The 26537-nt window shown below is 45.8% G+C and overlaps 1 protein-coding gene across 2 annotated transcripts in view; it reads left to right on the forward strand.

Moving 5' to 3' along the window:
- The first annotated feature begins 1116 nt into the window (after positions 1 to 1116).
- The window catches only part of CACNA2D2 (calcium voltage-gated channel auxiliary subunit alpha2delta 2), a 211101-nt gene continuing 185680 nt past the window's right edge, over positions 1117 to 26537 (forward strand). For both annotated transcript variants that reach the window (XM_054640210.2, XM_054640211.2), the window contains exons 1-2: positions 1117 to 1474; positions 22576 to 22657. In XM_054640210.2, the coding sequence (XP_054496185.2) occupies positions 1350 to 1474; positions 22576 to 22657 (207 nt within the window). In that variant the 5' untranslated portion in view covers positions 1117 to 1349. The remainder of the gene's footprint in view (positions 1475 to 22575; positions 22658 to 26537) is intronic.

Below are 26537 nucleotides of genomic sequence, written 5' to 3' on the forward strand. Positions count from 1 at the left end.
GGAGTCTGAGTCTGGATCTGTGTAACTCCAAAACGTTTTCTTTACACAGCAGAAACAAAGGGTGGAGGCAATTCCATCCATCAGCAGAAGAAAACTCCTTCTAAAAAGGAGGGCAGGGAGTGTTTCAGAGAAGCAACTTCTCCCTGTCAAAATCCTTCCCCCTTCCCAAGATGGAAGGCTTTTAAACCTCTGTGCTGCAATCCAGACTGCCAGAAGCTCCTGTCCTGCCACTGCTGCACTGTTACTGTGGGCAGGACCAAGGTGCCTTTGCATCTTTAAAGCGCTGATGCCCAATTTGTGGGGCTCTTCCTTGAGAGATCTGGCCAGATCTGGCAATTTTGCCAACATGACATCTTTTTTGGAGTTAAACAGGACAAGGTGGTGCTGCTTACATATTGCCTGGTCCCTGATTGTCCAGATTTAGGCTATCTGGGGACGAGGGCATGTGAACAGTGCTCCTGCCTCTGCCAGCTGTCCCTGCCTTGCCAGTGGTCACTTCCTGTGAAGCTGAACAGCTTGGGTTTGAGTTTAGGGAAGATGAAATTGTGCTGCAGCTATCCAGAAGACAGCATTTCAAAATCCGGGCCTTCAAAAGTCTGGCTCAGAAACCCTGCCAGTTTGGGGGCTGTAGTTATTAATTCCATTATTTAGAATTTGTAGTCTGACGTCCTGTCACGCTCAGGAACGCTCCCCAAAGTCAGAGTGTGCTTTAAAAAGAATCATAGCTGCTATTATTATTATATTAAACATAACTGGAGATTCCCATATGCTGCCGTGCCTCCGGGAGGTGGCCCCGAAGGGGAGCGCGGTACCCGGGCAGGAATGGCAGTGCCAGAGGCGCGCGGAGGATGGGAAGGAGCCGCGAGGTCCCTCGTCGCTCGGGGCGGGGGGGACCCTCCGCGGGGCCGTGCCCGGGGCGGGGGCAGACGGGGCGGGGTGGGTGCACGGAGCCCGGCCGGGGCGCGGGGTGGCGCGGCCGGGGCGCCCCAGCCCGGTGCGGAGCCGGGGGCGGCGGGACCGGCGGGGGGGCGCGGAGCCGGGCGCATGCGCTGCGGCGGCGGGGCGGCGGGGGCCGGGGCGGCGCGGGGGGCCGGAGGGAGGGAGGGAGCGGGCGGGGAGGAGGCTGGGCCGGGCCGGGCCGCCTATTTGAGGGAAAGTAGCGCTCGGCGGGTGCTCAGTGCCGGCCGCCGCGGAGAGGCAGCGGGCGAGCGGCCGCCGGTCGGTGCCCGCAGCCGGCGCGGCGCTGCCCCCCTGCCGAGGACTGCCGCGCTCGTCGCACGAGTGGCGGCGGGGGGAGCCGCCCCGCGGGGCCGCCTCTGCCCCTTCCCCGCCGCGCCGTTAATGGAAACATGGCGATGGCGGCTCCGACCGGCAGCGCGGCGCCCGTCGCCCCGGCCCTCTGCGGCCACCTGGCCCTGCTGCTGCTCCTCGCCGCCCCCGCCGCCCACGGCTACAGCTTCCCCCAGCAGCACACGTAAGTGCCGCCGCCCCGGCCGGTACCCCCCGCCCCGCGGCTCGGCCCGGCGCGGTGGCGCATCGCGGGGCCGCCCCGGGGCCTGCGGGGGAGCGGCGGCGGCGGGGCCGCGGCGGGCGCTGCCGGTGCCGCGCTGGATGCGGGCGGGCGCGGGGGTCTCTGCCCGCTCCCCGCCGGAGCGGCGGGTTGAGGAACGGACCCAAAGTTGCTGGAAAGCGCAAACTTCCCCGGCGGGTGCCGGTCCGCAGGGCGGCTGTCGGAGCCTTAATGTGGCGAGAGGGGGGAAAGACCAAAAAGGACTTATTTTCCAGCCCCCCCCCCATCCTCGTTTCAAGCACACAATATGGTACCCACAACCGGCCGTGCACACCGGAGTTTGAGCATAAACTAATAATAGCTGGATAGTTCCACAGGCTATCCGAGCTGGCGGGTCTTCCTCTCCCTCCCTCTGGAGCGACTGAAATTGACTGTAATCTACTGAAAGAGAGTCGGAAAGCAGCTCGTTTGGGTGAGGGGGTGGGGGACTGGAGAGTCGCTGCAGGAAGGATATAAATAGATTTTTTTTTGAAGAAGAAATTGCTTTAGAAGTTAATGTTTGGGAATATTTTCTAACAGGGATGGCTCTCTTGCCTACCGTGGTAACCCTAAACCTGTCCCTCTCCACACATCCACGGGAAACCTTGCTGAGATGTATTTTAAGAGGCTGTCATCTCCGTTATGAATTGCTGAGGTTTGTTGACACAAAACTGAAAAAAATCCAGACGATTCAAAGTAAAGGTTGACACCATGTCCTTACAGTCTGCATTTCTGAAGGTGGGGGAAAGATTTCAATGACATAGAGTTAATAATAGCAGTGTTGCCCTTAACTTCGTGCTGCCCCAGTGGATGTGCACTGCTTTATGTCACAGTTGTCTTGTCGTTTGTGATTTGTTTAAGAATATAAATACATTTCATATATATATGTCATAGGAAGTAGTTTTGAAAGCCTTTTAGATTAGTGTCTTTGATCTCCAAGTACATTTTTGCAAGCATGTAGTCAGGCCTTCTGAAAAGAAGGCTTATCGGCAGAAGAAACAGTGTTTCTTGTTTATTTGGGAGAGCTGTAGCTTACTGTGTTAATATCTGCCTTCGCCAAAGGCAGGGTTGCTTATTCCGAAATCCTTCCCATTCCGACAGATTCCTTCTGGATTCTTTTGGGGCACGTATTCATATTTTTAAATATCTTTGACCTTTGGGAGCCGATGGGTTCCCTTTTCTTGCTGTCATGTAAATACAGAAATTCTTCAGGATAAGACCCTGAGAAATGTCTACCTACAGGGGGAGGAGAGGAAAGGGAGCGTGCCAGTTCTCCTCCAAGTACCACAGCCTTATGGCCTGATCCAGCCTTGCTCTGCCATGAACGAGCTCTGCTTCCATGAGAATGCCTAAAGAAGCAAAGGGGATTCTGTACATGATGAAGCAGAGCTCAAGTTTGTGGGATGTTTTTGATATTTCAGCAGCTTTTCATGGATTGCAAGTTGTTGCATTTGCTTATGAAGTTCAGAACACAGTATCAATTTATAGAATAAATTTCTTTTGGGTACCAGTTTGTGAGTCAAAGCTGTGTTTTCTTTCTAGCAGCAGAAAGTTTTATAAGAAGGTTCTTCTACTGAGAGAGACATAAAAAGGCTTATAAGTTGTAAATAATATGCTTGCATTCCCTCACCCTATGATCTATGTTATTCTAATAAACCATGCCAGCTTTTTAACCAAAGCATTTTTATTCCAATTAATTTGGAGGGGTTTGCTAGAATAGATTTTGTTAGCTCTGTGCTCTCTTATCTGAGGTTTTATCAGAGTGGGCCTGATCCTGCACTGAGTGAGGCAAGATAAGCAAAAACTGAAGCTGCTGACAAAGATCCATAATTTCTTACAAATACAGAGAAATGATCCTGAAGAGGCCACTAATTCTGTGTGTGTGCCTCTGGTGGGAATCAATGCTGTCTGGCTGCATCTGGAGAAGAGACACAGAAGGGACACAAGACCTCAACCTGACCTGATACCTTCCTCCTTGTTTGGTTCCCCTCATGACCTGCTCTGTGAACCCAGAGAAGAGAGAAGTGATGAATGGATATTTGATGATGATGCACAATTGCTGGGCACTAGGTTAATGCTGTAACCTGTGGGCTGAAATGCCTGGTGAGCTCTGCCCTAGGGCTGCTGTGATTATTTGTTTCTTGGGAAGGAAATACTTAATGGGAGTAAAGAGTGCGATGGTAACCGGCACTAAGGCTTGAACAATCCCTTGCAATTGACTGTTCCCCCGAGTAGTTACCTGTTTGCACCCTTCTTGATTTTAAAGAGGCTGGATATAACTTAAATTTTTTGGGCAGATTTACCAGGAGCAAGATGAGCTGATGAGATGTGCTGCTGAATTCTTCCCATTACTACCTAATTTTCTCCTACTTTGGACAATGCACCTTTGTGAATGATTCAGAGCATTGATTAGAAACATGTTTGTCTTTAGAGGTTTTCTCTGTAAATCACTGAAGTCATCTTTTACTACAGGACTCTCAAAAATGAGGCTGCTTTTTTTAAGCAGCCCCAGAACTGTTTCATTCTGGTGAGCAGCAGAGTGAACGATTAGGATATCTTGCCTAAGGGGGGAAAGGAAGAAAATAAAGAACATTTTTGGTTTTTTATTTTTGTTTACAATTGTATTAATTATTGTCAGTGTGTTGATTCTTGGTTCTGTCCCTGATAAATCGCTGGCGTTCTACATTATCTCTCTCCTCCCGGGTAGCATGGTTTTAATCATCTTATGCTGAGCTAAGGAAAGCTCGGCTCAGCCAGTTGTCCAAAGGGGAATTTCTCATTGAGATTTAAAAAGCAAAATCCCAGATTGGAACAAACCCATTGGGGTGGGTGTGTTAGGTGATGGCCACTGACTGACAAGGCTCCTTTTAGGAATGGTCACGTACAAGAACGTGCTCTGTGTGGGCAACGGGATTAATGGCTGTGGAACGGAAGGCTGTTGGTTGCAGTTAATTTTTCTTTTAAATAGTACACAGAGGGATTCCTGTGGCAGCATGGTAACAACCTCTGCTTGAATTTCTGAGCAGTTTGGTATGAGATAATTGAAAGCCTGGTTAGTCAGGGAAGTCCTGTACCTGGATTGCCATTGTCTCAGGTTAGTGGAGATCGTGCACGTGAGTGCTGGTGAATGTGGCTGCCAGTGCTGCCACTGGGGAGCAGAACAAACCCCCTCCTCACTTTCCAGCAAGGCTTTTAGTCACTTGGACTTGAAAAAATTTTGCCATCTGCTAGAGGGTGGAGAGCCATTTGCTTCTTGTGAGGAAGCAGGTGTGTGCAGAATTGCTGCGTGTCTGCTTGGCTTCATCACTGCTCTGCAGGGCATCTCTGACCAGGCAGCAGAGCAGAAAGGTATGTCTGCAGGGGAAAGTGCCAGTGTGGTGTCCATGGTCCAGTCCTGCTTTTCCAACAGGTTTAGCACTTGTCAGATGTAGACAGTTGTTTTGGGCAGCAAGCTGGAGGTGTTACCCCTGTTCCTGTCAAATAGTGAGCAGTGAAGACTCCTGCTCAGAGAGTATGACTTAATATCTTTCCACCATCACTGGAAGGTGGGCCTGAGGCTGCCTCTTCCAAATTAGTTGCTTCTTTGTAGCAGATTTTGATTTGTACTTGTCATTTCACCCCAAATGAGGTTAATGATGCTGGTAGTCATAGCACATCTGGGCTAGCAGGGCTTGAAATAAATAACTCTATTAGGACTGGATGCTTTAGGGTTTGCAGAGTGCCGTGTAGAGGAAGCTCCTTCTCTTGCTCTACTGACCACCTGCTGTGCAGTCAGAAAATCTCTTCCAATTATGGTTTTGATGCTTGGCATTGGAACTTGTCTGGAAAGGAGCAGAGAAGCTGGAAGATGGCCTTGCTTGTCTTCTGCTGTGCTCCACTAACCAGAGAGACAGCTCCCTGGGAGGGCAATCTACCACCAGGAGTGACTGACAGATCCTGGCCCTCCATCCCTGTGAGAGCTGAGCAGCCTCTGTGACAATTTGTACTCAGTGGAGGCACAAATCCCCAGTGTCCCTGCAACAGCCCTGTGCAGTCTCTGCTTGGTGGCAGAAACCCCTTTTGAGGTGTTCAGAGGCATCCTGAACTTCCCAGAGGTAAAAGAAGAGCCTCACAAAGAGGAACAAATGTTTTTTAAAAGCCATTTGCAATATTTCTTGCTATTTAAAAACAAATGTCTCCATTCCTGTTACCAATTCTGAGTGCTTCCTTCTCAGTTCTCACATAGAGAATGAGCAGAGCATTGCTGCTTTCTTGCCTGTGACACCTCAACACCATACCTGCCTGCAATCATCCCCTTCAAGACTGTGGTTTCAGGAGTTTGAGTTTTTCAACTGTATACATTGAGAAATTGTTAATTGAAATTCTCTTGAGAAAGTATGTGGGTTCCCACTGAAATCAATAAGACTCCTGCACATGGACCTGAGGGTAGAAATGGGCTCCTGCTTGGTGTTTGACAGGCAGAGTTCAGCAGCTTTGTTATAAAGAAGCTGTGTGTGTGTGTGTGCAGCAGTCCCTGGAAAGCTGAAGGTGGTTAGGGAGGGTCTGAATGGAAACCTGAGCATTTATCCCTGAAAGAGGTGCCTGGAGTTTGGCTTCAAAAGCCATCAGAATGGCTCTCGAGGGCTGGCGTGCTGGGGCATCTGCACGCTGCAGCATGGAACACGTGCACACGCTGTACCAGTCAGACAATGCTTTTTTCACCCAATGAAATACTCAAGTGAGATGAAATAAAAGCAAAAGTCATTACCAAGCAACATACTTGAGTGAAATATTCAGTAAGAAAGGAGGGGAACTGAACGCTTCAATATTTACTTTTCTAGGAGCCTCTTGAAAGCAAAATGTGTTTTGTTAGCAAAATTATTTTTCCTCTCTGGTGTGTTGGTAGTAGTTTGTTGTTTTAGAGCAGTTCCTGTAATCTAGCCTTCATCCTCGAGTTTATTATTGCTTGGTTGCACGGGGAATGGGGTTGTACAAATTGTTGTTACTGGAGTCAGTTTCTGTCAACAAGCTATTGACATGGTTTTCTTTAGGTTAAATTATTTGATCTTTTGCAGAACGCATGTAGATTTCCTTCATTACTTTGACAGTTTTCCTACAACCCTTCCCATTCTGTCTCAGCCATTATCTTTTGGTCATAAATACAATGAGAACTAAAAGGTGTTTATGCAGACCAAAGGATTCATTCTTCCTCTGTAAAGCAACTTGTTTCTCGAATTGACTGATGTGTGAGTGATGGGGATATTTAACCAGATGATCTTGTTACGGATGAAAGGGCTGCAGGGCGAGAGACACAAGGATCTGAACGAAGTGAGGCCAGACAAAGGGTGCACAGTCTGTGGTTTCTGTATCTATTCATTAACTCATCACAAGGTCGTTATCCTTGCTTTTGATTAGGCTACTGTGGCACCTCCTCGGAAGCTGCTGCTCAGTCTAGTGGGGGACAGGGCAGGAGCTGTTGTACAGCACAGCTGCTCCCAAGGCTGTGTGAGACTGCCTTTCAGGAGAACCAGGATCAATTCTCCTCCCGCACGTCTAGTTGGGACTGAGAACTCCGGAGGAGATAATTGCTGACAGCAATCAGATTGGGTGCTAAATGCCATATAAACCATCTAGGTCAATAATGATGGTAAAGCCTTGGGCACAGTTGTCAAAACAGCAGTTGAGTTTGCCTATCTCTTTGTGCAGCGACACCACTGATTGTGCGTAGAGTTAAACGCAATAAATACAGGATGCAACATGATTTTTAGCTCTGGTCTATGTCAGAATCCCTGAAGTTCTTACAATGAAAAGGAGTTCTATAATAAGAATGTCTCTCGCCTCCCTCGACCTTGTTCCTTCTTTCATTGTCCTTGAAGAGTGGGGATGGAGCTGTGCTTTGCACAGACTAGGCTGGAGCTACATCTGCACCAGTGGCTTTCTGTTCTGAGTCCCCTGAAGCCCTGGATAGACTTTGGGTATCCTTGGCTTCTGCTGGTGTGAAAACTGTTCTACCCTTTCCCACAGTGACACTTGGGGAATTCCTGAATCAATACGGGTTGTGCCTACAGTGAGTATCACTGGTAGAAAACCCGGGAGTGATGCAGTACAAAGACACGTTCATTTACCTGACAAAGGTTGTCTATCTTGAATTATTTATGAGGTTTCACAGCACACTAGTAAATTTTGTAAAAGCAATGGAGTCCTGGTAATATGAGCCTCTTCACTGCAGCTTCCCGTAGTGGAGTTGTTCTGAGGAGGTACTGGAGGTGGGGGATGGAGGAGGAGGAGGAAGAAATAGGCACCAAGTGGAGGGATAGAGAGAGACTGCTGTTTTCATGTGCAAATGATGAGGTGTGCAGAGCAATGAAGTGCGAATTAGTTAGATCATGCTGTGCATTGGAGCAAATATCCGTGTAGTGTTAGAAAGCAGCCTATGCTTCAGGGAAGGGTGGGGGGTGGAAACGATGGAGAGCACAGACACAAGGACAGAGCAGGGTGAAAATCTCATGACCAAAGTACTGGCTGCTTCCCATCTGTAGAAATGCTGTTTGCAGGGGTAGTTTGGTCAAAGTACGTACTCATTTTGGTGAGGTTTTCTTATCCAAGTTCCAATAAAAGAAGACTCAAGCCAGAGCTGGCCAGGCTTTTCTGTGTGGCATTCAGCAGCTGAGAGGCCTGGAAGTGTGCAGAGCATGTGGCTGTTGACCAGAGGGGTTTGCTCAGGATAACCTGGAACATGTGTGTCCACAGGAGCATTGAGTCAGTGTTGTCTAACACGGAGAGCGAGGGCAGTAACAGTCGGAGTCCTGGCAGCAGCGCGTGGGCTTGCTGCAATCCCTGCTGCAACACCATTTCAGTGCTAAAAGTTAGTGCTGCAGCACAGGTTCATGGTGTGGCTGCCACTGTGCACCTGATTTGTTGGTATATAGAGCCTGCCCTGTGCCTTTGGGCTTCTGAGCCTCTTGGCCTTGCAAGCACAAAGTCAGCTCTTAAACGGTCGAATTGGGAAAGAATTGGGAAAGTATTGTATCCATCTCCACTGAAGTGACAAATGAGGATATGATTCTCCTTATAAATACCAATGCTTCTCAACTCATAACAGAGCTGGGTTCTTCAACTTTCGTCACAAGCTGCCAGTTTGCTGTCAGGCTCTGTTTCTTCTCCAGCGGGCACTTAATATTCTGCAGTCCAGAAGAATCCCATATCTAAAGTCTGAGTTCACATTCATTCTCCAAACAGCAAAACAAGGGGCATATATCTAAATAATTTTTAGAGCTAACCTTGTATAAGCTACTTACCCTTCACAAATATATATAAAGAAATATATAAAGCTCTCTGTAATTTCTGTTGAACCAGAGATATTCTTGTATTTGAATTCTCGCATCTATTAATTTTCATGTAATATCTCTCTATTGTGGCTAATAAACACTTTCTGTGCAGTATGAAACAGGGAGGATCAGGAATGCAGTGCTTTGTTTGCATTTCTAACATACAGTGGGTTTTACAGGCAGATTTTTGGCAGCTGTGACATGAACACCAAAATAGAGACAGACTTAAGCCAAGCAAAGCACCTAATGTTCAACTTTATCAGGTGTTGCAGATTGAGTCAGATTCTGGGCTGTGAGTGGTTGAACATCTTTTTATTGCTCCATAACAAACTCAGTAGACCCAGAAGGAGCTGAAGTGCCATTTCCTCATGTCTGAGGTAGTCCTGTAAATTAGAGGTCTCTGCTAAGTGTTCACTGTAGTGTCACATTCTTGGGATCAGTGTATGTGGGAAGTATTGTGTGGCTTCTTGTGCTTTCAGTACCTCTGCAGGGAGAGGGATGCTCCTTGCCCAGGTGAAAGTTAACTTTCTGCAGCAGTGTGTCATGCACACATGGGGAAGAAAAGGGTGGAAGTAAAAGCATTTAATTATTCAAGGCCATCCAGCTGGAAAGGGTTTCAGGACAGTGAGCTAGGCATGCATCAAAGCATCCTGGGCACTCCTCTGCTTTCCCCTCCTCCTCTGCCTGCTCTGAGAAGGAGGGAAGATTACATGAGTATGAAAAAAAAATCAATATTTTTCTCTTCATGCAGTTCTTACTTTTTATTTATTCTGTTTTTGTTGGCTGGAAAGTCTTAATAATTGTTGATCAGTTACCAAACTGATGACATTATTTTGCCTCCTACAGAATAACAGCACTTCAAAGAGCATAGACCAAAAGGGACCTTCTCTGTGTGTAGGGATGCTCTCATGCCCCCCCTTGGCTGTGTGCTTTCTGATTGAGCCATTCCTGATGTTAGGCTTGTTACAATGCAGAAAAAATTGCTGTTGTCAAGTCTTGTGTGCTGTACTCTGCTGTGTAGGTTTAAAAGCTGAGGATTGTCAAGAAAATTTTAAAAATACTGGGACAAATTCATCCCTGATGTAATGATGCTTGTGGGATTATGCGCAAGATAACTTTCAGGCCTTTGTCTTTTAACTTTTAAATATGGTGGTACTTGTGGTTGCTTCTGGTAGGATTTTTATGGTGAGGTGGAGAAAAGAAAGGCAGCTAACACATCTACTGTCTGCTGATGCTTTGGTCTCAGCTTCCAAGTAACCCCATTTAGCACCTGCCCGCCTGTTTGACCCAGCAGCAAAAATGTTGTGTTGGCATTTCTGACATCAATACCACCTTTTTACCCATCATCTTAAGGCTAAATGGAACCCTTCTGTGTCACTTGCTCCTTGCTATGTTTATTTGTTGTGATCTCGTCTTTACTGCAGAGAAAAATCTAACCAGCTCTGTCTCACCTCAGCTGTCTGCTAGGTGCTTGGGGCTCTTTTTCATGTGAAGTGGCTCCTTCCACAGGTGAATTTACACCCTCACTTTCCCCCTGCTTCCCTGTGCTCCCTGCCCAGACATGAGGACAGAGCAGCTGGGTATGAAAGGGCTCTGACAGCCACGTTTTGACATGAGGTCTCACTTCAGCACTGTCACTGCTGAGCTTGCCCTTACCTTTTCCCCTCTTGCCCCTTTTCATGCCGGCCTCACTGGGCTGTGTTTCCTGGAGCAGGCAGTGTTACCAAGCCAGAGGTGAGGATGCATCCCAAGGCTGGTGCTCTGCATGGAGCACTGCCTGTGTTGCCACACTGTTGTGTGGGAATTTTCTTTTTCTGCCCTTCTCCTCTTGATGCCATTCCAAGTGAATCTTTGTGCTGAAAGCACTGCTGGTTTGTGCAGTTTGTGAATGTGATTATGTGTGCTGAAAGCTGCCTTGCCTTTTTTATTTCATAAGGGCCTCTTAATAAATGTCACTTATTTGGGGACGCAGGCAGCTGAGTGCATGGCCAGTTACCTTGCCATTGAGGAGTGGCTGCCAGACCCCATCCTGTTCTCTGGAGTCACAGCTGGCTGGTGGAAGTGCAGATTTCCAGGAAAAAAAAATACAGTGTTTTTATGGTAGCTGGCATAATAGTTGACTTTCATTCTTAATTAAATCTACTTATTGCTGTGTTTGTACCATTCCTGTTGTTCTCAGATCTCACTGGATCACATGAAGGCTCTTGTATGTGAGGTTGCTTTCAGAGAAAACCAAACAGCTGCAGAAAGGAAAGGTGTAGTAAATGTACCTGTCCTTCTTATGGAGGAATATCAGAATGATTGCAGTGTGGTGAAATGGGACCTGCCTGGGCTGCAGGTGAGATGCTCCAGCTGCATTACCCGAGGCCTGTGTTGGGGCCACAAGTAATGGTGGACCTGCAGTTTCTCCATGTAACGATCTATGTTAAATGCAGGATTCATGTGCAAGGCCTGGTGCTTCAGGGCTGGGTGGAATTGGTGGCCAGAGCCCTGTTTCATCCTGCAATTGCCAACCTGCAGTCCTGAATCACAGTTTGTTGAACTGCTCTGAAGTTTGTGATGTTCATTGCACAGAAGTCCAGATCCCATGAGCAAAGCAAGGACTATTCCAAGTATATTCTATTTTTTGTGTCTCATTTTCCACATGAAACTAACCTTGCTTCCTCATTTGGCTTGGTTACAGTATTTATTACAATGACATTCCTCATTTTTTTCTGCTGCTATGATATTGAGGTTTAATATTTATCTTCTAATAGTTTCTGAGTAGCAGAGTGCTGGCATTACTGGCAGTGATGTATAGTTAATCCTGAGCACAGATAGCTCTGAGAGGTCCAGACGGACTTCAGCCCTCAGTGGCACACTTGTGAGTGAGGAAATTAGCTTGGAAATTGCTGTTTGTTAAAATTGCTTCTGTGTTAATCTTGCTGTGATACCACAGCTTCTGGCAGTATGTGGGTTAGCAAGATGGTTGTGGCTGAGAATGAGGGCAGGTTCTCACTTTGAAAGAGTCTCAGCAAGGACCTTGTCTTACACCTTTGCTCTGAGGAGGTTTACACTGAGCAATGTGGCCCATTTTTCAATTGCCAGGCCTATCTTCCAGGTGTTTTCTTATCCCCAGTTGACCTTCTGGCCTACTTTCTGTCCACTGTGTGTTAAAAGGTGACCAACCTGTCATTCTTGGCAAGCATCAGGAGCAGAGCATGTGTGCCTCAGGCTTGTTCCCTGGGGAGACAGGTAATTCTTTCAGGATGCCCTTGGGACTGTTCCCCCTGCCATCCCCTCCCCATTGCACTGTGAGCATCTTGTCCTGCTCTCCATCTTCCCCTCCTTGTTGTGGTTTTGTACATGTGCTTAGTAACAGCACTTGCATTTCCCTATTGCTCCTTTTGCTGCTGAAATGAGAGTTTCAGAGACTCCAGTAAGTCAGTGGTGGAGTAGAAAATGCAACCAGATCACAGAACTCCTCCTCCTCTGTTCCTTTAAATGAATCCATGCTCTTGGTTGTGGGATAAATGTTTGTTCTACTATGTACTAACAAGACATCAGATTGAAATGCAAGAACAGAAAACGGGGGCAGGAGGATTTGGACTCCAGGGAAAGTGTCTGTCCCTTTCTTTGCTGTTGGGAAGATGGGAACTGTCCTTGTGGATGAAAAGCTTCTCTGAAGGACACTGTTCCCTGGCAAATGCCTGAACATCAAAGCTTGGGCAGTGCTGTTCTCTGTGCAGTCAGAGGGCAAGAGGCTTTGCTGCTGAGTGCTCAGCACTGGACTTCTCCAAATTAAATGGGTGCCTTCTGCTGCATAAGCCCTATGTTGGCTCTTTGTACCATGTAAATTATGGATAGGCACCTTTCCCAAGAAATGCTCTCTTTAAAATTATATTTTTGTGCTGATGAGGCACTCATTTAGAATTGGATCTTATGCTTATTGCCTCCTTGTGGCAAGTGCTCACCAGTGGGACCAGTTACTGGGCAAGCTGTAGGGCTGTATCCTGACCATCCCTTGGACATTTAACCCCTTGGACAGTACCTGAGATACCATCTGAACATTTCCTGCTCTCTATATGTGTCCTGGAGAGAAATTCTGGAGGCCATTAAGCTGAGTAATTTACATGCTTCTTGAGCCTGTGCCTAGGGAAATATATTTCACAGGTAATTTCAAATCTCTTGGCGTGTGGAAGAAGTCATTATTCTGAACAGAAAGGGGCTGGTGATGTCACAGGCCCCATTGAGAGGACCACATTAGAGACTGGGATTTTTCTCTCTTACAGGAAAATGTCCAAGACATTCTCTTCATGGGGTGTTGGGATGTCAGGAGTTTTTGAGTCTAATGTTGATGCTCAAATAGAAAAGAGAATTATTGCATAATCCTCAATTCCAGTTACATGTGAGCATACTGTGTGTGAGGGCTGGGAGCAAACCTGGGGTACCCATAGGTCTATGAGTTTCTTGCTTTGGTGTTGCAGTACTGTCTTCCAAGGGCAGACATCAAAGTTAGCATCAGGAGGCTGAGCTGCAGTTTTGACTCTGCTCCCAAAAGTCTGTCAGGGTTTGAGACTACTGCTTCACCTTGGTAGCTCCAGTCTCCCCTCCTGAAAAAGATGGAAGATATTATTGTTGGACATATTAGGAGGATTTGGCAGTTTACTATTGATCTTCTTTTTATGGGGTCCTCCAGGACAGGAGGTGAATTCTTTTCAGTGTGAAAAGCTGGCTGTGGCTGGAGATGGGGAAACTGAGCCTGATAGCTCAGCATCCTTTCCATGTACAGCAAATCCTTTAGCACCTTCTGAGTATTCCCAGTGTGGTTCAGACACCTCCATTTATACAGATTTGTGTCCTTTTCAGAGGAACAGACTTGTATTACTTTTCAGAGTGATATGTAGATGTTTTTTCCCTGTGGAGAGAGCAGTCTTTGTCCCATTTGGACAGGGAGAAGGAGAGAGGAGGTGACCTGTGAAAGCTGGCAGCTTCATCCCTGTTGCTGTTATGCTCTGGGTGATGCAGCAGTACTGGGACAGCTGAACTGGGCTTCATGTTTCCAATCTGTCTGCTTCAGAACTTGTCTGGATGCCACCTTACAGCAGGAAAGGTCTTACAGACAGCTTTTAGATGTGTATCACAAAGTAGTGAGGTAATGGTAGAAAATGCAGTAAACTGCTATTTATTTTTTTTAATGCTCTCCACCCCCACCCCTTTTTTCTTTTATTCCTGAAAGGGACTAATACAATGAAGAGCTTCTGCAAATGAAGGCAACTGCATTTGAAATAACAGGGTTCTGGGTGTTTGGCTGGTGAGAGATGCAATAAACGAGCATCGCTAAGTGCTTTATAATAACAATGATTACAATGCTCTCTTAGGAGCCAGGAACTCTCAGGTAGGGGGATGGTGTGGAGAGGGCTTGTTTAAGGTGGGGGGTTTAACTAGATAGAGATGGAATGACAGTGATGCCCAGAAACCCCTGCAGAATGTTACATATGGTGCTGTGAGAGGCTACTCCAAAAACCCCAGGAGACTTGGACTGACATGGTTTGAGGCTGAAGCAATGACAATGGATGTTCCTAAATAGCTTCTGGTAGCAGGAGGTCTTTGTGGCAGAGTTTAATGGCATCTCTTCTTGCTAAGCAGGGAAACTGCTGACACAAATTCAGCAGAGTTCTGACTAGTCAGTAGTCCTCCACCAAACTCCTTGCTTGTTGTTACGTGATCAGATTGATCATTTGTGCCAAGTGGATGCTGAAAGCAGTCCTCTGGTGTCAAGTGGCTGTAAGAGTTTGCATTGTGCTGTTGGCACTTTGGCCACCTTTGTTTTGCTGCAACTCTCCATGAGTTGACTTGACTCTTCCTGGCAGTAGAAACATCACCAGGTGGACAGTCTTGAGTGTCGGGAAGCTCTTTCTTGCCAGGGGCTCCAGTCAATCCTTCATTTCCTGTTTTCCTGCTGCAGCTCATATCTCCCTCACCCTTTGAGCAGCATGCTTAGCAATTAAGAAATGACTACAATGTATGTATTCAAAACTCAATTCCAGCCATCAAGATGTGGCACCTCTTTATCATGCTTTGCGCAATATCTTGACCAGACTCTACAAAAATGACCCAAACAAGGGGAATTGTTTGCTTTGTCCAGTATCACACTATTTGAGTAGCCAGGAGGGGGAGGTTGTGAACTATCCTGAAATCTTATAAAAGCCTGCATCAGCTTGGATGGTCCAACTATTGCTCAGCAGTGATGGAGGAGCACAGGGCAACTCACAGCATGTAATCATAAAGTTGTTTGCATGTGCTTTAGAGGGCAGTGTTCTGATGGCATGATAGAGAAACACTGCCCAGACTGTCGTCTTCCAGCCATCCAGCCTGACATGCTCAATCACAGCTTCACTGTGTCTCCAGGCTGAGTAAAAACCTCTCCCATCTCCAGCCCCAGGTACAGGTCCTGTAAGTTGTGGCTGTTTTGTCTTCAGGGGTGGCTCAGCCTTCCATCTGGTGATGAGGATTTACTGGAATGAACAAGAAGATGCAACAAGCGATCTTACTTCTGTCAAGTTCCCAAGAGAGTCATGAATTATACACAGAATAAACAAATAACCTGATATGTCTGTCATTATATCATAAAGGACTTTAATAATTCATGCAGCTTGCAAAATCCTTACTAAGACCTACCCTCTGTAACCTTATCTTTGCTGTGGGGGATGGGATCTCTTCAGCCTCCACTCAGATTGCATCTGTAAAACAGGAGACAGAGAGGAGGGAGGTTTTATCATAAAATTTCATCTGTTTAATGGGTTGCAAAGTGACGTGCAAGAGTTATCAGCCATTGGGGTCTCAAGGGGTGCTGAAAATGACAAGTGGCTGCATTGGGTGAAATTTATGCTGGTAGTGTGCTCCATAAAACTGACACCTATTCACTTATTTATTAATTCATTGTGTTTCAAGTCTAGATTTGTGACAGGCTTTGAGATAAGGAGCCCAGTTCTAATCCTGTGCGACGAGAGTGCGAAGATGGTGCAAAGAAGCCATGGGCTGCTCTTGCTCCTGATGCACATCAGCAAGTGTGCCATGGAAACAGAGTTCCCAGATGTAAACTGAGAGCAGACTTTTCAAAAAAGCAGGGGGGCTAAGGCATTGTGTTAGTTGGGCTCTGAAAAAAACAGTTACTTGTTGTGGGTAGGATACTGCTGGTGCCACCAGTGTTGCTCCAGTGCTGATAGCCATTGCCTGTGGCATATTTTGTTTGTTATGGTCCTGGTTGGGTACTGGGTTCAAGGCTGGAAGGGCCTTTTGGCAAAAGGCTATCCTCTGCCCTGTGGGCTGCAAAAAACACCTGCTGTGCTTGCTTTGCTGTTTGTTCTTTTCATTGCTGTATCGGTGAGAGGTTGTGCACGTGTTTGGTCAGAAGAAACTGGTGCCTGTATGGGGCCTTTCCCAACACTGCCAGGCAAATGTACAAGCTCACACATTCAGTGCCATCTTCTTCCTCTGTCTATGGGCAAATCATCCACCAACAGACTGAGATTTTCCTCAAATCTACTCCTAGGCTTTAAATTATTCACTGCATTATCCTTTGGCCTCCAGCTCCTTTGCATATCAAATACTCCAAATCAGCTTTTTGTAAAGTTTGAAATTCAAGATATTTTGATTGGACACGCAGCTCTCAAAGAATAGTTATCGTGGCTCTTTGTCATACTGGGAGGGCATTTCAAGTAGGGTCCTGCAGGGATCTGCCCTGGACCTGCTTTTATTCAATAGTTTCATTAATAACTTAAGCAATGGAATAAGAAATATGCTTATAAAATTTGCAGGCGACACTGAGCTAGGAGGGGTTGGATGTACTTTGAAAGGCATTACCAGAATTCAAAATGATCTAGAAAAATTGAATGGCGAGCTGGATATCAGCAAAATGAAATTCAGTGAAAACAAATGCAAAGTACTGCACTTATGAGGGAGAAATGAAATGTACAAATACAGAATAAAGAACACTCGTCTGGGTAGCAGCGTGGCAAAAAAGATCTCGAGAGTTATTGTGGATCACTTTGAGTCAGCCAAGTGCTGTCATAGCAGAAGGGCACATTTATTCTTCAGTGTTCAGTAGGTTCTTGGACAAGACTGGGGAGGTGATGTCTTCTTCCTCATACAGCACTGGGTTTGGCTTCTGTTGGAGTACCTGACCTCACTTTTTGGCTTGAATCTTTGGAGATATAGGCACACTGTAGAGAATCCAGAGAAGGGCAATGAAAAGAATGAATGTTTTAGAAAACAGTGCAAGAAAGAGAAAGCTGTGAAAAGCTGAGTTTCCCTTTCTATTTATTTTACTACTCTAAAGGATGCAACAGAATCATGATCTTCCAGTTCTTAGGAGCTTGTTGTAAAATTTTTTTCAGTGTCAGCTGTAGGTGGGATATGTGGAAAGAGGAAATTGAGATTTAGGGTGAATAAAAAGGGAACTTTTTTTACCATGTGCTGAAAAATGGAACTGGGAAGAGGTACTGTGGGGATCTTGGGTTCACCTTCAGCAGAGAATTTAAAGAACAGATTAGAGAACACTTCATGCAGAGGGCTCGGGTGTTTAGATGTCTTAGTGCAAGAAAATGGTGGAAGAGGAGTTCCTGAAACCCCTGCCATCCTGGATATCTGTGACTGAACAGCTACTGCCTGTTCTGTTCTCAGGTGGAGTTAGACCTTGAATGGGTAATGCCTCTGGTTTTTGATCAAGAAATCATATTTAAGGAACAATTTTCCTATTGTCCTAAATGTCACTGGTGACAAGTTGGTGATTACTGTTAGTTTTCTCACAGATACCTAGAGAAATATTCATGCTCAAGAATTGTTAATGAAACACAATTTTTTTGGTGTAATTTTCCCCTCAGACTTATTTTCTCCTCACTCAGCTTTTTCTGTACTGCAGATTGAGAAAACTCCACAGTTACCTTTTTGTTATGTTTTAATACATGATGGGGTGTCAAACTGGGATCAGGATGGATCTGGTAGGGAGTTTGTCACTTGGGTTTTTTTTATGTGCAGTTTTTTGCAAGACATATCCTGCTGCAAAAAATTGAAAAAATAAGCAGAGGATGGGACACAAAAAGAGACCCAGAAAGTTAGTGTTTGAATTGAGGAGAACAAAATAATGTCATGAAAGAGGTGAGTGTAGACAGAGTATCCCTTTCCTGTCTCTTAAAAGATTTTTCTTTAGGCTGTAGTTCTAATAGTCATTTGTCCTGTCCTTCCTCCCTATAATAATGTCAAAGATGCTTTCTTATTGCAGAGAAGACCAGATGGTAGAGGTGAATAATGTCTTGATAAATATTAAGAAAAGACTAGTCCAGAAGGCAATTTTTTCCCACCCTTCCTTTATATAAACACCTGGGCACATACTTTAAATTAAAACACAGTCATAAAATGACAATGTGGGAGGCTTGATAATGTCTGGAAGCATGGTCAGTAAGTTATTTGGAAGGAAACAGGTGTTTTCTCTAAGTTGTATCTTCAGGGGAAAATAAAAAGGCAACTTGTTTTTCCTTGATGGGTAAATATTTGCTCACGTGGGTTTTTTACAGCCTAGGTATGTAAGAGAGCTCAGAGGGGGCACATCCTGCACACACACACATGCATGTGTGTGCACTGACACAGGCTATTATAGTTAAAGGATTAAGCATCTTGAAGGAATAAGCCAATTATAAGAAGTTCCTGCACAGCAAAAATTAGACAACACAGTAATTAATAACCTTATTAAATAGCAATATTTGGGCACTGAACCAAAGCGTATGAATCAGGGTGAAGCATTCTTGGCTGAACACACTGTGTGAAGTGTAGACACTTGTTCAGAACACACTCTGTAGAACCCAATAAGCTTTGGGGCAGTAGATCCACTTAGCAAGTAGTTTCTCCTCTTGTGCTTTTATGTTTCTGAGACTCTCTCTTATTTTTGGGGCCAGGAAGGCAGCAAAAGAAAAGGACCAATTCTCCTGGTTTGTTTGTTTTTTTTTTTTTTCCTAACCTCCTCTTCTGTTCACAGCCAAACAAGCACTCTCCTAAGGCTTCTTTTAAGGAAAAAATGTCCTCAAGCTGAAAACTAATTTTCTTTCCTCTTGCTTCTCTTTTCCCAGTGCTTTTGTGAGAGGTGCCTTGCAATGAGGCTTATACTCATTAGTGGTTTGTGAGACTGCCTTGCCCACCCCTAGGTTAGCCATGAGGAGGTGTCACTGAGGGGTCTGTCCCATGTACCCAGAGCCACCAAGGGGCAGAGTGACCTTGGGCTGAGCTGCTGTGGCATGTCCCTGATGCTGGCCACAGGCTGGCAGTGCATGGCTTGCACTGGTGGCTTCTCTGTGAGTGTCTCCAGTTTTCTGTACAGAAGACCAGGACTTTCAGGCTGCCATCTGATGTGTGCACAAGTGTGGGAGGATGCGGGCCAAGCACAGCCTGTCTCCTGCCTTTCCAGGCAATTATCATTTTCTTCTGAAGCTACACAGCTGGAGCTCCAAGGTTTTCTCCTGGCCCGTGTTTCCTCACTACAGTGGACACCAAAGTGGTGCTTGGTTTTAGGAGGTTTGTGCACATGGCTCGTAAAGGAGCCTGGTGCCTTTCTGTGAGCACCACCACAGCCGTGCCAGTGGCTTCCCAGCCAGTGCATCAGCTGTGTTCTTTATGCTTTACTTGTAAATGCCATTTCACAGGAGCAGCAGGGCACTCCTGGCAGCGTGTCTGGAGGAGTTATCGCTCCTCAAGCCGTGTACTGCACCTGAGGTGTGCAGTGATGGCCCAGGAACGCAGTGACTGCTGTGTCCTATTGCTTACACCTTCCACAGGAGACACACTGCACCCAGGAATCTCCATGTTCATCATGGGCTAGCAGCTTCCTTCACCTCTGCAGCCTTGCTACAGTCATCTTACAGAAAATTTTAAGGTCATTAGTTTAATGTTTTTTTTTTTTTAATGGTAACTTTCAACCCAGTATATGACAACTGAGATGAAACCTCCAAATTTTGGCATGTGGCCCATTCTGCGTGCTTCTGTCTTGGACATTACCAGGGTAGAGGGACATAGTAACGGATCAGACAAGAGTTCTGCCAGTGCTTTGATGTGGGTGAGAGATGTGCTGGGTAGAAAAAAGAATTTTTACTACCACAGGCAAAAGGTCTTGGATAGCCATACTACACCAAAAAAAAAAAAAACAAGAAGCTGCTTCTGCTATTCCTTTTTTTTTAAGCTAGAAACCTGGTGTGAGCTATGCCAAAATGCTGTCCTTTTTATTTGATAGTGTAATACGTGCATTTATTTCTTTTTAATATTGATGTCACCAGGCTTATCTGGACTCTCAGGGAAACTGCTGGTCTGTAAGATGAGAGTCAGGTATCCTACGACTGCACAATTAAAGGGATCTGCAGCTTTTCTCATGAATGAAAAACCCAGTGACTTTTCTCTAAAATAGTAGTACTTCTTGGGGCGGAGGCAGGGGGTGGAATAAGTTAAAACAATTTTTTTTAAACAAATCTGCTGACTAAATTTAAATTAATTGTAAATCCCAGCTCAACTGAGCGCTCAGTGTCTCTTTAGCATATGCCAACAGAGTAATATTGATGCCTCTGTCTTCCTCTCTAACTAATCCTTTCTGAAGGCTTGGCCATACGTGACATTTAAGCGGATAGGAGCAGTTGCTAATGTTGATGGATACAGCTCAAGATGGGAGGTAATTTTTCCTTGCTGTGGTGGTGTAGGTGTTCCTGGTGAGAGCTGACACAGGCAGGTGTCACTGAAATCGAGGATCTTGTACAGAGCTGGAAGTTAAGGAAAAGTGTCAGCTCCATAAGTGCTCGGTGGGGTTTCTCAGACCTGTGGCTGAGTATGAGCATATAATTGATTTTTTTCAGTTCACTGGACAAACTGGAGGAAGGGAAAAATAAATTCAATTTTGATTTTTCAAGGCTTTTTTTTAAGTGAATGCCTTGTGTAAAAATGGATATTTTTGGTGAAAATGCTTCAGAAGATGTGTGGGTAACCTGAATATACCGTTGATAAAATGATTGGAAAAGGAAAAGAAACAAAAACCCCCAAACCCAACCCTCCCCTCAGCTCTGTCTGTGTCCTGGTACCTTCACACTGACAGCCCCACTGAAGGCTTTGCTCTCTCTCCTCTGGCAGAATAGGGGGTTTGCTGATATCTCCACTCATCTCATTTCCCAGATTTCCCCTCCCCAGCCACACTTCCAGGGGACAACAGGCCTCTTGGGGAAGATGGGAAATAGCATAAGTTACATTGGATACATGTTACTGAGAAGGCTTGGCATGCACAATTAAGTCTTGTTTTCATCTACAGCCTTCTATGTTATTGACTGGCATGAATTTTGCCTCAGTAACACACATCTATCTGCCAGCCCTTCCCTCTGTCCTGCTGGTCCCTCACCCCTCAAAAGTGAAGCTTCAGCTCTGCTCTGCCCCTCAGCTCAGGGCATCTTTCTGCTTTCGTAATTCTGCCCAGCTTTTGGGCTGTGCTGTGTAATTCAGAGTTCTCCAGTGCCCAGCTGAAAAATACTTGGGTTTTCTTTGCTCCTTGATCTCTGAGAGAGCCCCTCCATGGTTTGGAGGTTGTGGGGGAGTGTGTGTGGGCTGTCTGGGGGACGTCTCTGCATGAAGAATGAAATCATTAGGTGAACCTAACAAAAGTACAACCTCCCCAAGCTGGTCTGCTCCCTCCCAGTAGCACTTTGCCCTGCTGCTGGCCTTACCTTCTACTCTTTCTGCTCCTTCCCTCCTTTTTGTGGCATCTATTGAGAGAGAAATGTTGCTGTGAAAAAAGCACTGAAGGCAGTGCCAAGTGGTGCAGAGGCAATTGAGTGTTGCTTTTCCAGGTCAGACAGGAGATTTGACATTTGCCTGGGCAGTGGCTGAAGCCAGGAAATCTCATTAAAAGAAGGAGAATTATCAAGTCCTGTGGATTTAGCAGAGGGTTTATTTGTTGTTGTTTTTAACTTGGTGTTATTGCTGTAGGGTGAAATCCATGTGGCTGAGTGCATGGAAGGGCGTTGTGCCTGTTGGAAGGCCTGGCAGCTCCCTCTCTGTACAGGATGCAGGATGTGCCAGTGGCAGCTCCCGGCCCTTCCCTCTGCCCACCCTGGGCCTGGCAGAGCCGTGCCTGGCACAGCTTGGGCTCTGCTGAAGGTGCAAAGCAGCTGAGCCCTTGGTCACTCTGCTCTGTGCTTGGCTGCTGGCTGTGCCCAGGTCTCTCCCGTGGTGCTGCAGTGATAATCCATTGCTGCAGCAGGACAAGACACCTTTGGCCCTGCCATGGCTTGGGGTTTGCTCTCTGCCACAGAGCCCTGCTGAAGCAATAAGCTGTTTTCTGTACTCCACAGCACTTAGACCTTGTTAATCACTCTGGGCTTAAATAATTATCTACTGCAAATGTTTATATAAGGAGAAAATAAAGCCGCAAGCCTTGCAGTTTTTGTTGTACCTTTTCATCCCCTCTTCTCTCTGTGGCGCCTTGTGCATAAATTTGGAAGTCTTGAAGTTTATAACCTGCCCCAGCTGTAATTCTCAAAGCAGTGTGTTCCTGGTACTCTGCCCTGCCCTCGGTGCTGCAGAGAGCAGTGAACTTAGCTGAGGCACTGATTTCTTCCCTCTCCCTTCAGTCCCTTGCTTATCTGCTCAGTGTCAGGGCTCTGACTCTTTCTCTCTCTTTCTCTCCCTTTCTCTTTCTCTCTTTCCCTCCATCTCTTGCAGTATGCAGTACTGGGCCAGGAGGCTGGAGCAGGAGATTGATGGAGTGATGAGGATATTTGGTGGAGTCCAGCAGCTCAGAAAGGTAAGCTGTCTTTCTTTTACCTGTGCTGCCTTTCTTGTGGCAATGAATGTTCTCATCTGCAGAAATCACCTGTGTGAACACTTGCACTCTGTCACCCTCTCAGCTCAATCCATGTGCAGGGTCATGGCTGGCTGTGCTTCTGGTTCCTGGGCAATCAGATGGCATTTATCAAGTGTGTGAGAGTGAGTGTGGTTTGTATCTGTCTGTCTCTGGGGCTGCATGTCACTGTTATCTGAGCATGTACCTTTTGAGTTTTTCCTATATGACACACTAAAAAATAATAAATTCAATGAAACTTTCCTCCAGGGACTGAAGGTTGTGTTTTAAATTTAAACTTGTGTTGGCAAAGCAGGAAATCTTGAAAGGATAATTTTGCTAGCCATTGGAAGCTCCTTGTTTTTAAATATAATTGCAGGTAAAACTGTACTTGTTGTTTGGCTACTGTTTCCAAGTGCCAGAAGACAAAATTCAGTTACTGATGCTGGCATCTGCCTCCTGCTCCCTGAGTTAGTACCAGGATGCAGAGGCTGCAGAGGCCAGACCTGCTCTTCTCCTGGCAGCAGTGCTCTGGGTTGGGTTTGGGCAGTTACAGAACAGCTTCATTGGGGTTTATTAGGTTTGGGATCAAACAGCCTTTGAAACCTTCCCTGTCTCCCTTTCCCCATAAAACCCTGTTTCCTCTTGCCCACACTCTTGTGCTGACTAGCTGATTTGAAATTGAGCAATTTGGAATAACAGTTAGGGTGTAATCTAAAGAAAATAGACTTCTCTACAGTGATAAATATGTTACCCCAGAAAAAAAGCATGGGTGTATTTGTGTTTTCTGGTGACAGTGACATGTTCTTCTCAGATGCCAGTACTTTATGGGACTCCTACTGTCTGTCTTGCACTAGTAGCTGTATTGGCTGAAACAGAACTGCTGATATTTTATACTGTTGGTTGTAATCCATTGTCTAAACACAGAAGTCACACTATTTTCTTTTAAATGCATTTTGAAATGAGTTTACCTGAAGGCTTGCAGAACTCTTCATGGTTCATCCATTCATTTGTGTTCATATTTGAGCTCTAGAATGGTGTGTCTGGGCTTTGTGTGCATTCATTTCAACTGAACTTCAGCTGGATTGATACAAACTTCATGTGTAGCATGAAAAGCATACACACCCACTTGGGTTACAACAGATATTTCTGGATGTAGCAATGCATTTGTACAATGCAGTTGTGCAATGCAGTTTTGCATGTTGGCAGGGTCTTAGAGCTGGGGATGTTTTCCAGGCAATACAATGGTGCAGCAGCCAGCATTCTCTTCAGCAGAGCACAGTCATAAAAAACAAAAGGATTGCTACTACATTTTTGTACATGTCCTCTCTTACAATTTATTCTTATTAGCTTTGATTTTACTCCTTTGCATGTTAAATAGGTATATCATGTAATTTTTTAATGCCATAATTAAAGAGAAATTACACCTCCAATTTGCCAGCACTTGACTCCTATTGGCCAGTCAGTCAATTACAGGTAAGAGAGCTTCCCACTTTTCCTGTTTAATTCTTCTGGTAGAGCATAAAGCAGTACTTCAATGGATTAATACTGGATACACTGACTACAGAGGGATTGAAAGGTTTTTTTTGAAATCTGTTTTGGAATCTTCTTGTGAAGGGAGGAAGCTAATTATTGTATCTAGTAAATGCATAAACCAGCTGAAGCCAAGAAATGAGCTACTGAAAATTCCACTGTGCAGCTGTTTGAACACCAGAAAGGCCTGGTGCAGGCTGTCTGCTGATCTCTAGGGGAGAACTGGGGATCTGGAGTTCAGGTTGGATTCGTAGATGCAATATCAAGTGGATGATACTTAAGAACCACGTCACTTGCTAGTGCACACCAGCACAGCTTCACTGATGGAAAATGCCACAGAGTGCTTCACCCTGAAGAACTCAGAGCTGTACCTGCACGGAGTCCCTACCCACCAGCTGCACACAGGTTCATTGGGGTTACAGTATGGGAGCTGTCTAATGTCATAAAGTGGTACTAAAACCTATTTGGAGACATGGGCTTAAAAAGTTAAATTTAAAAAAAGTCCACATTCTCCTGCAGCCACACTCAAAATTTAGATGGTGAGCTGGCAGAGGGGGAAGAAGAGCCCCTGAGGAGCTGTGGGAGCTGAAACATGGTATAGCTAGAAGCTAATTCCACCCACTGGGAATTCACAGGAAGGCTCATCATTAAGCAAGAGTAGACCCATGCAGGGTAGGAAGAATAAAGAAAAATGAGGCAAGTAGAGCCTGTTTTTTGCAGAGTTGCTGATGCTCTTTGGGCTTGCCATGTTGGCCTGGGACATGTCTGCAGGGGGAATTTCTGGTTCATTGTGCATAGGGATATTAGAAAAGTTCTCCAGTGGGGAGGAGCAGTGCTGCAGTGTCACCAAAGACAGAACTGGTGCTTCTGAACTTGGTGGGGTCTGTTGGGAGGTGGTGGGTTCCACTGCCAGCTCTCATGGGACTATGAAGCTGTAAGCACTGAAGGTGGGTCCATGCCAGAAATGGATCTTCCCTTTCCAGGCCTGACTACCAAAATGACAGACCAAATAATAATAAAAAATACCCTCCTCTGAGATTTGCCAGGTTTACTTACAAATCTTTTTTTCTTGGGTTGATGTGAAAGGATGAAGATCTGTTCTTTCGTTATTGCCTGAAATCATAACTGTTATGGCATATGAGGCATGAAATTTATTGTCAGAAATATGGTGTCCAGGAACATAATGGTGCTGAATATTTTATCTTCCTGGAGCGCTGCCCATCCCAGAAAGATTTTTAACTCTTCACTCATTTCTTTGAGTTGGGGTACTAAATGTTCAATGCCCCTGCTTCCCTCCTGTCCTGCCAGGTGGACAGGTAATCCCCTGGGGAGATTTTCCAAGCTTGTACCATGCAAATGCTCCTTTGCACAAGAGGACCATTTTTCTGGAGCATTTACAGGAGAGTGAGAAGCTCTGAGATGTGAAGGGGAGTCATGCCAAGGGCTCTTCTTTCAGCTGTGAGGTATCACCTTGCTTCTCTCCTGATGTCCAGACCTTGAAAACACTGAAGTGCAGATGTCCTCATTAGACACACTGGCTGTGGTGGGCCACCTGTATGACTGAACACTGTGGGCTTGGAGCTGTGTGGAGGAGCTTGGCCTTGCTGAGATGATTCTCTGCCTGGTGAAGTCAGTGTTCAGCCCTCGAGGTGCCTGTGGTGCAGCATCCTGTTGGCTGGCTGGTTCCTCCAGGCATGCCTCAAAACAAATCCCAGCACTTGGATAAGGGCATGTTGCTTTGCCTCCCTATCCTCGCCTCCCTCACAGCTCACCAGAGATAATTGAGAGCACAAATCACTGCTAATTTAGCTCTGACTGGCACGATGATATGTGGGACCCTATAATGCTGTCTGAATAGATTGACATTCTTAAAATAATTATTTCTAGAATAAGGAATATTATACTAAAAATACAACTCTCTGATTTCCAGTTTTTTTTCTGTTAGTGACTTCTTTCTGGCTATAGTGAACTCTTCACTTTGCAGAACAAAAAAATATTTTGTTTTGACATTTCTTGCTACACCATACTACATTTCTCTTTTTCCTAGTTTTTGGCACAAGTAAAAGTTACTAACTTTAGTCAAAAATGAATTAATATTTTGTCTTTCCAGCCTAGATGCTGCAAAACCTGCTCCAGGGTAGAGAGATTTCCCATGCTGGTGCAGCCCTGTCCCAGCCTCCCAGTGTCCTGCTGTGCTGGCACTGTGGCAGGACCGATGACAGCAGAGCTGTGTGTGCTGCTGGGCTTTGTGCCTCACTGAGCAGCTCCCCTGGATGTTGTGTTAAAACTCCTTTTCTGGATAGCTGGGCTG

The sequence above is a fragment of the Agelaius phoeniceus genome, chromosome 11 (genome assembly GCF_051311805.1).
Source record: "Agelaius phoeniceus isolate bAgePho1 chromosome 11, bAgePho1.hap1, whole genome shotgun sequence".
Taxonomy (NCBI): Eukaryota; Metazoa; Chordata; class Aves; order Passeriformes; family Icteridae; genus Agelaius; species Agelaius phoeniceus.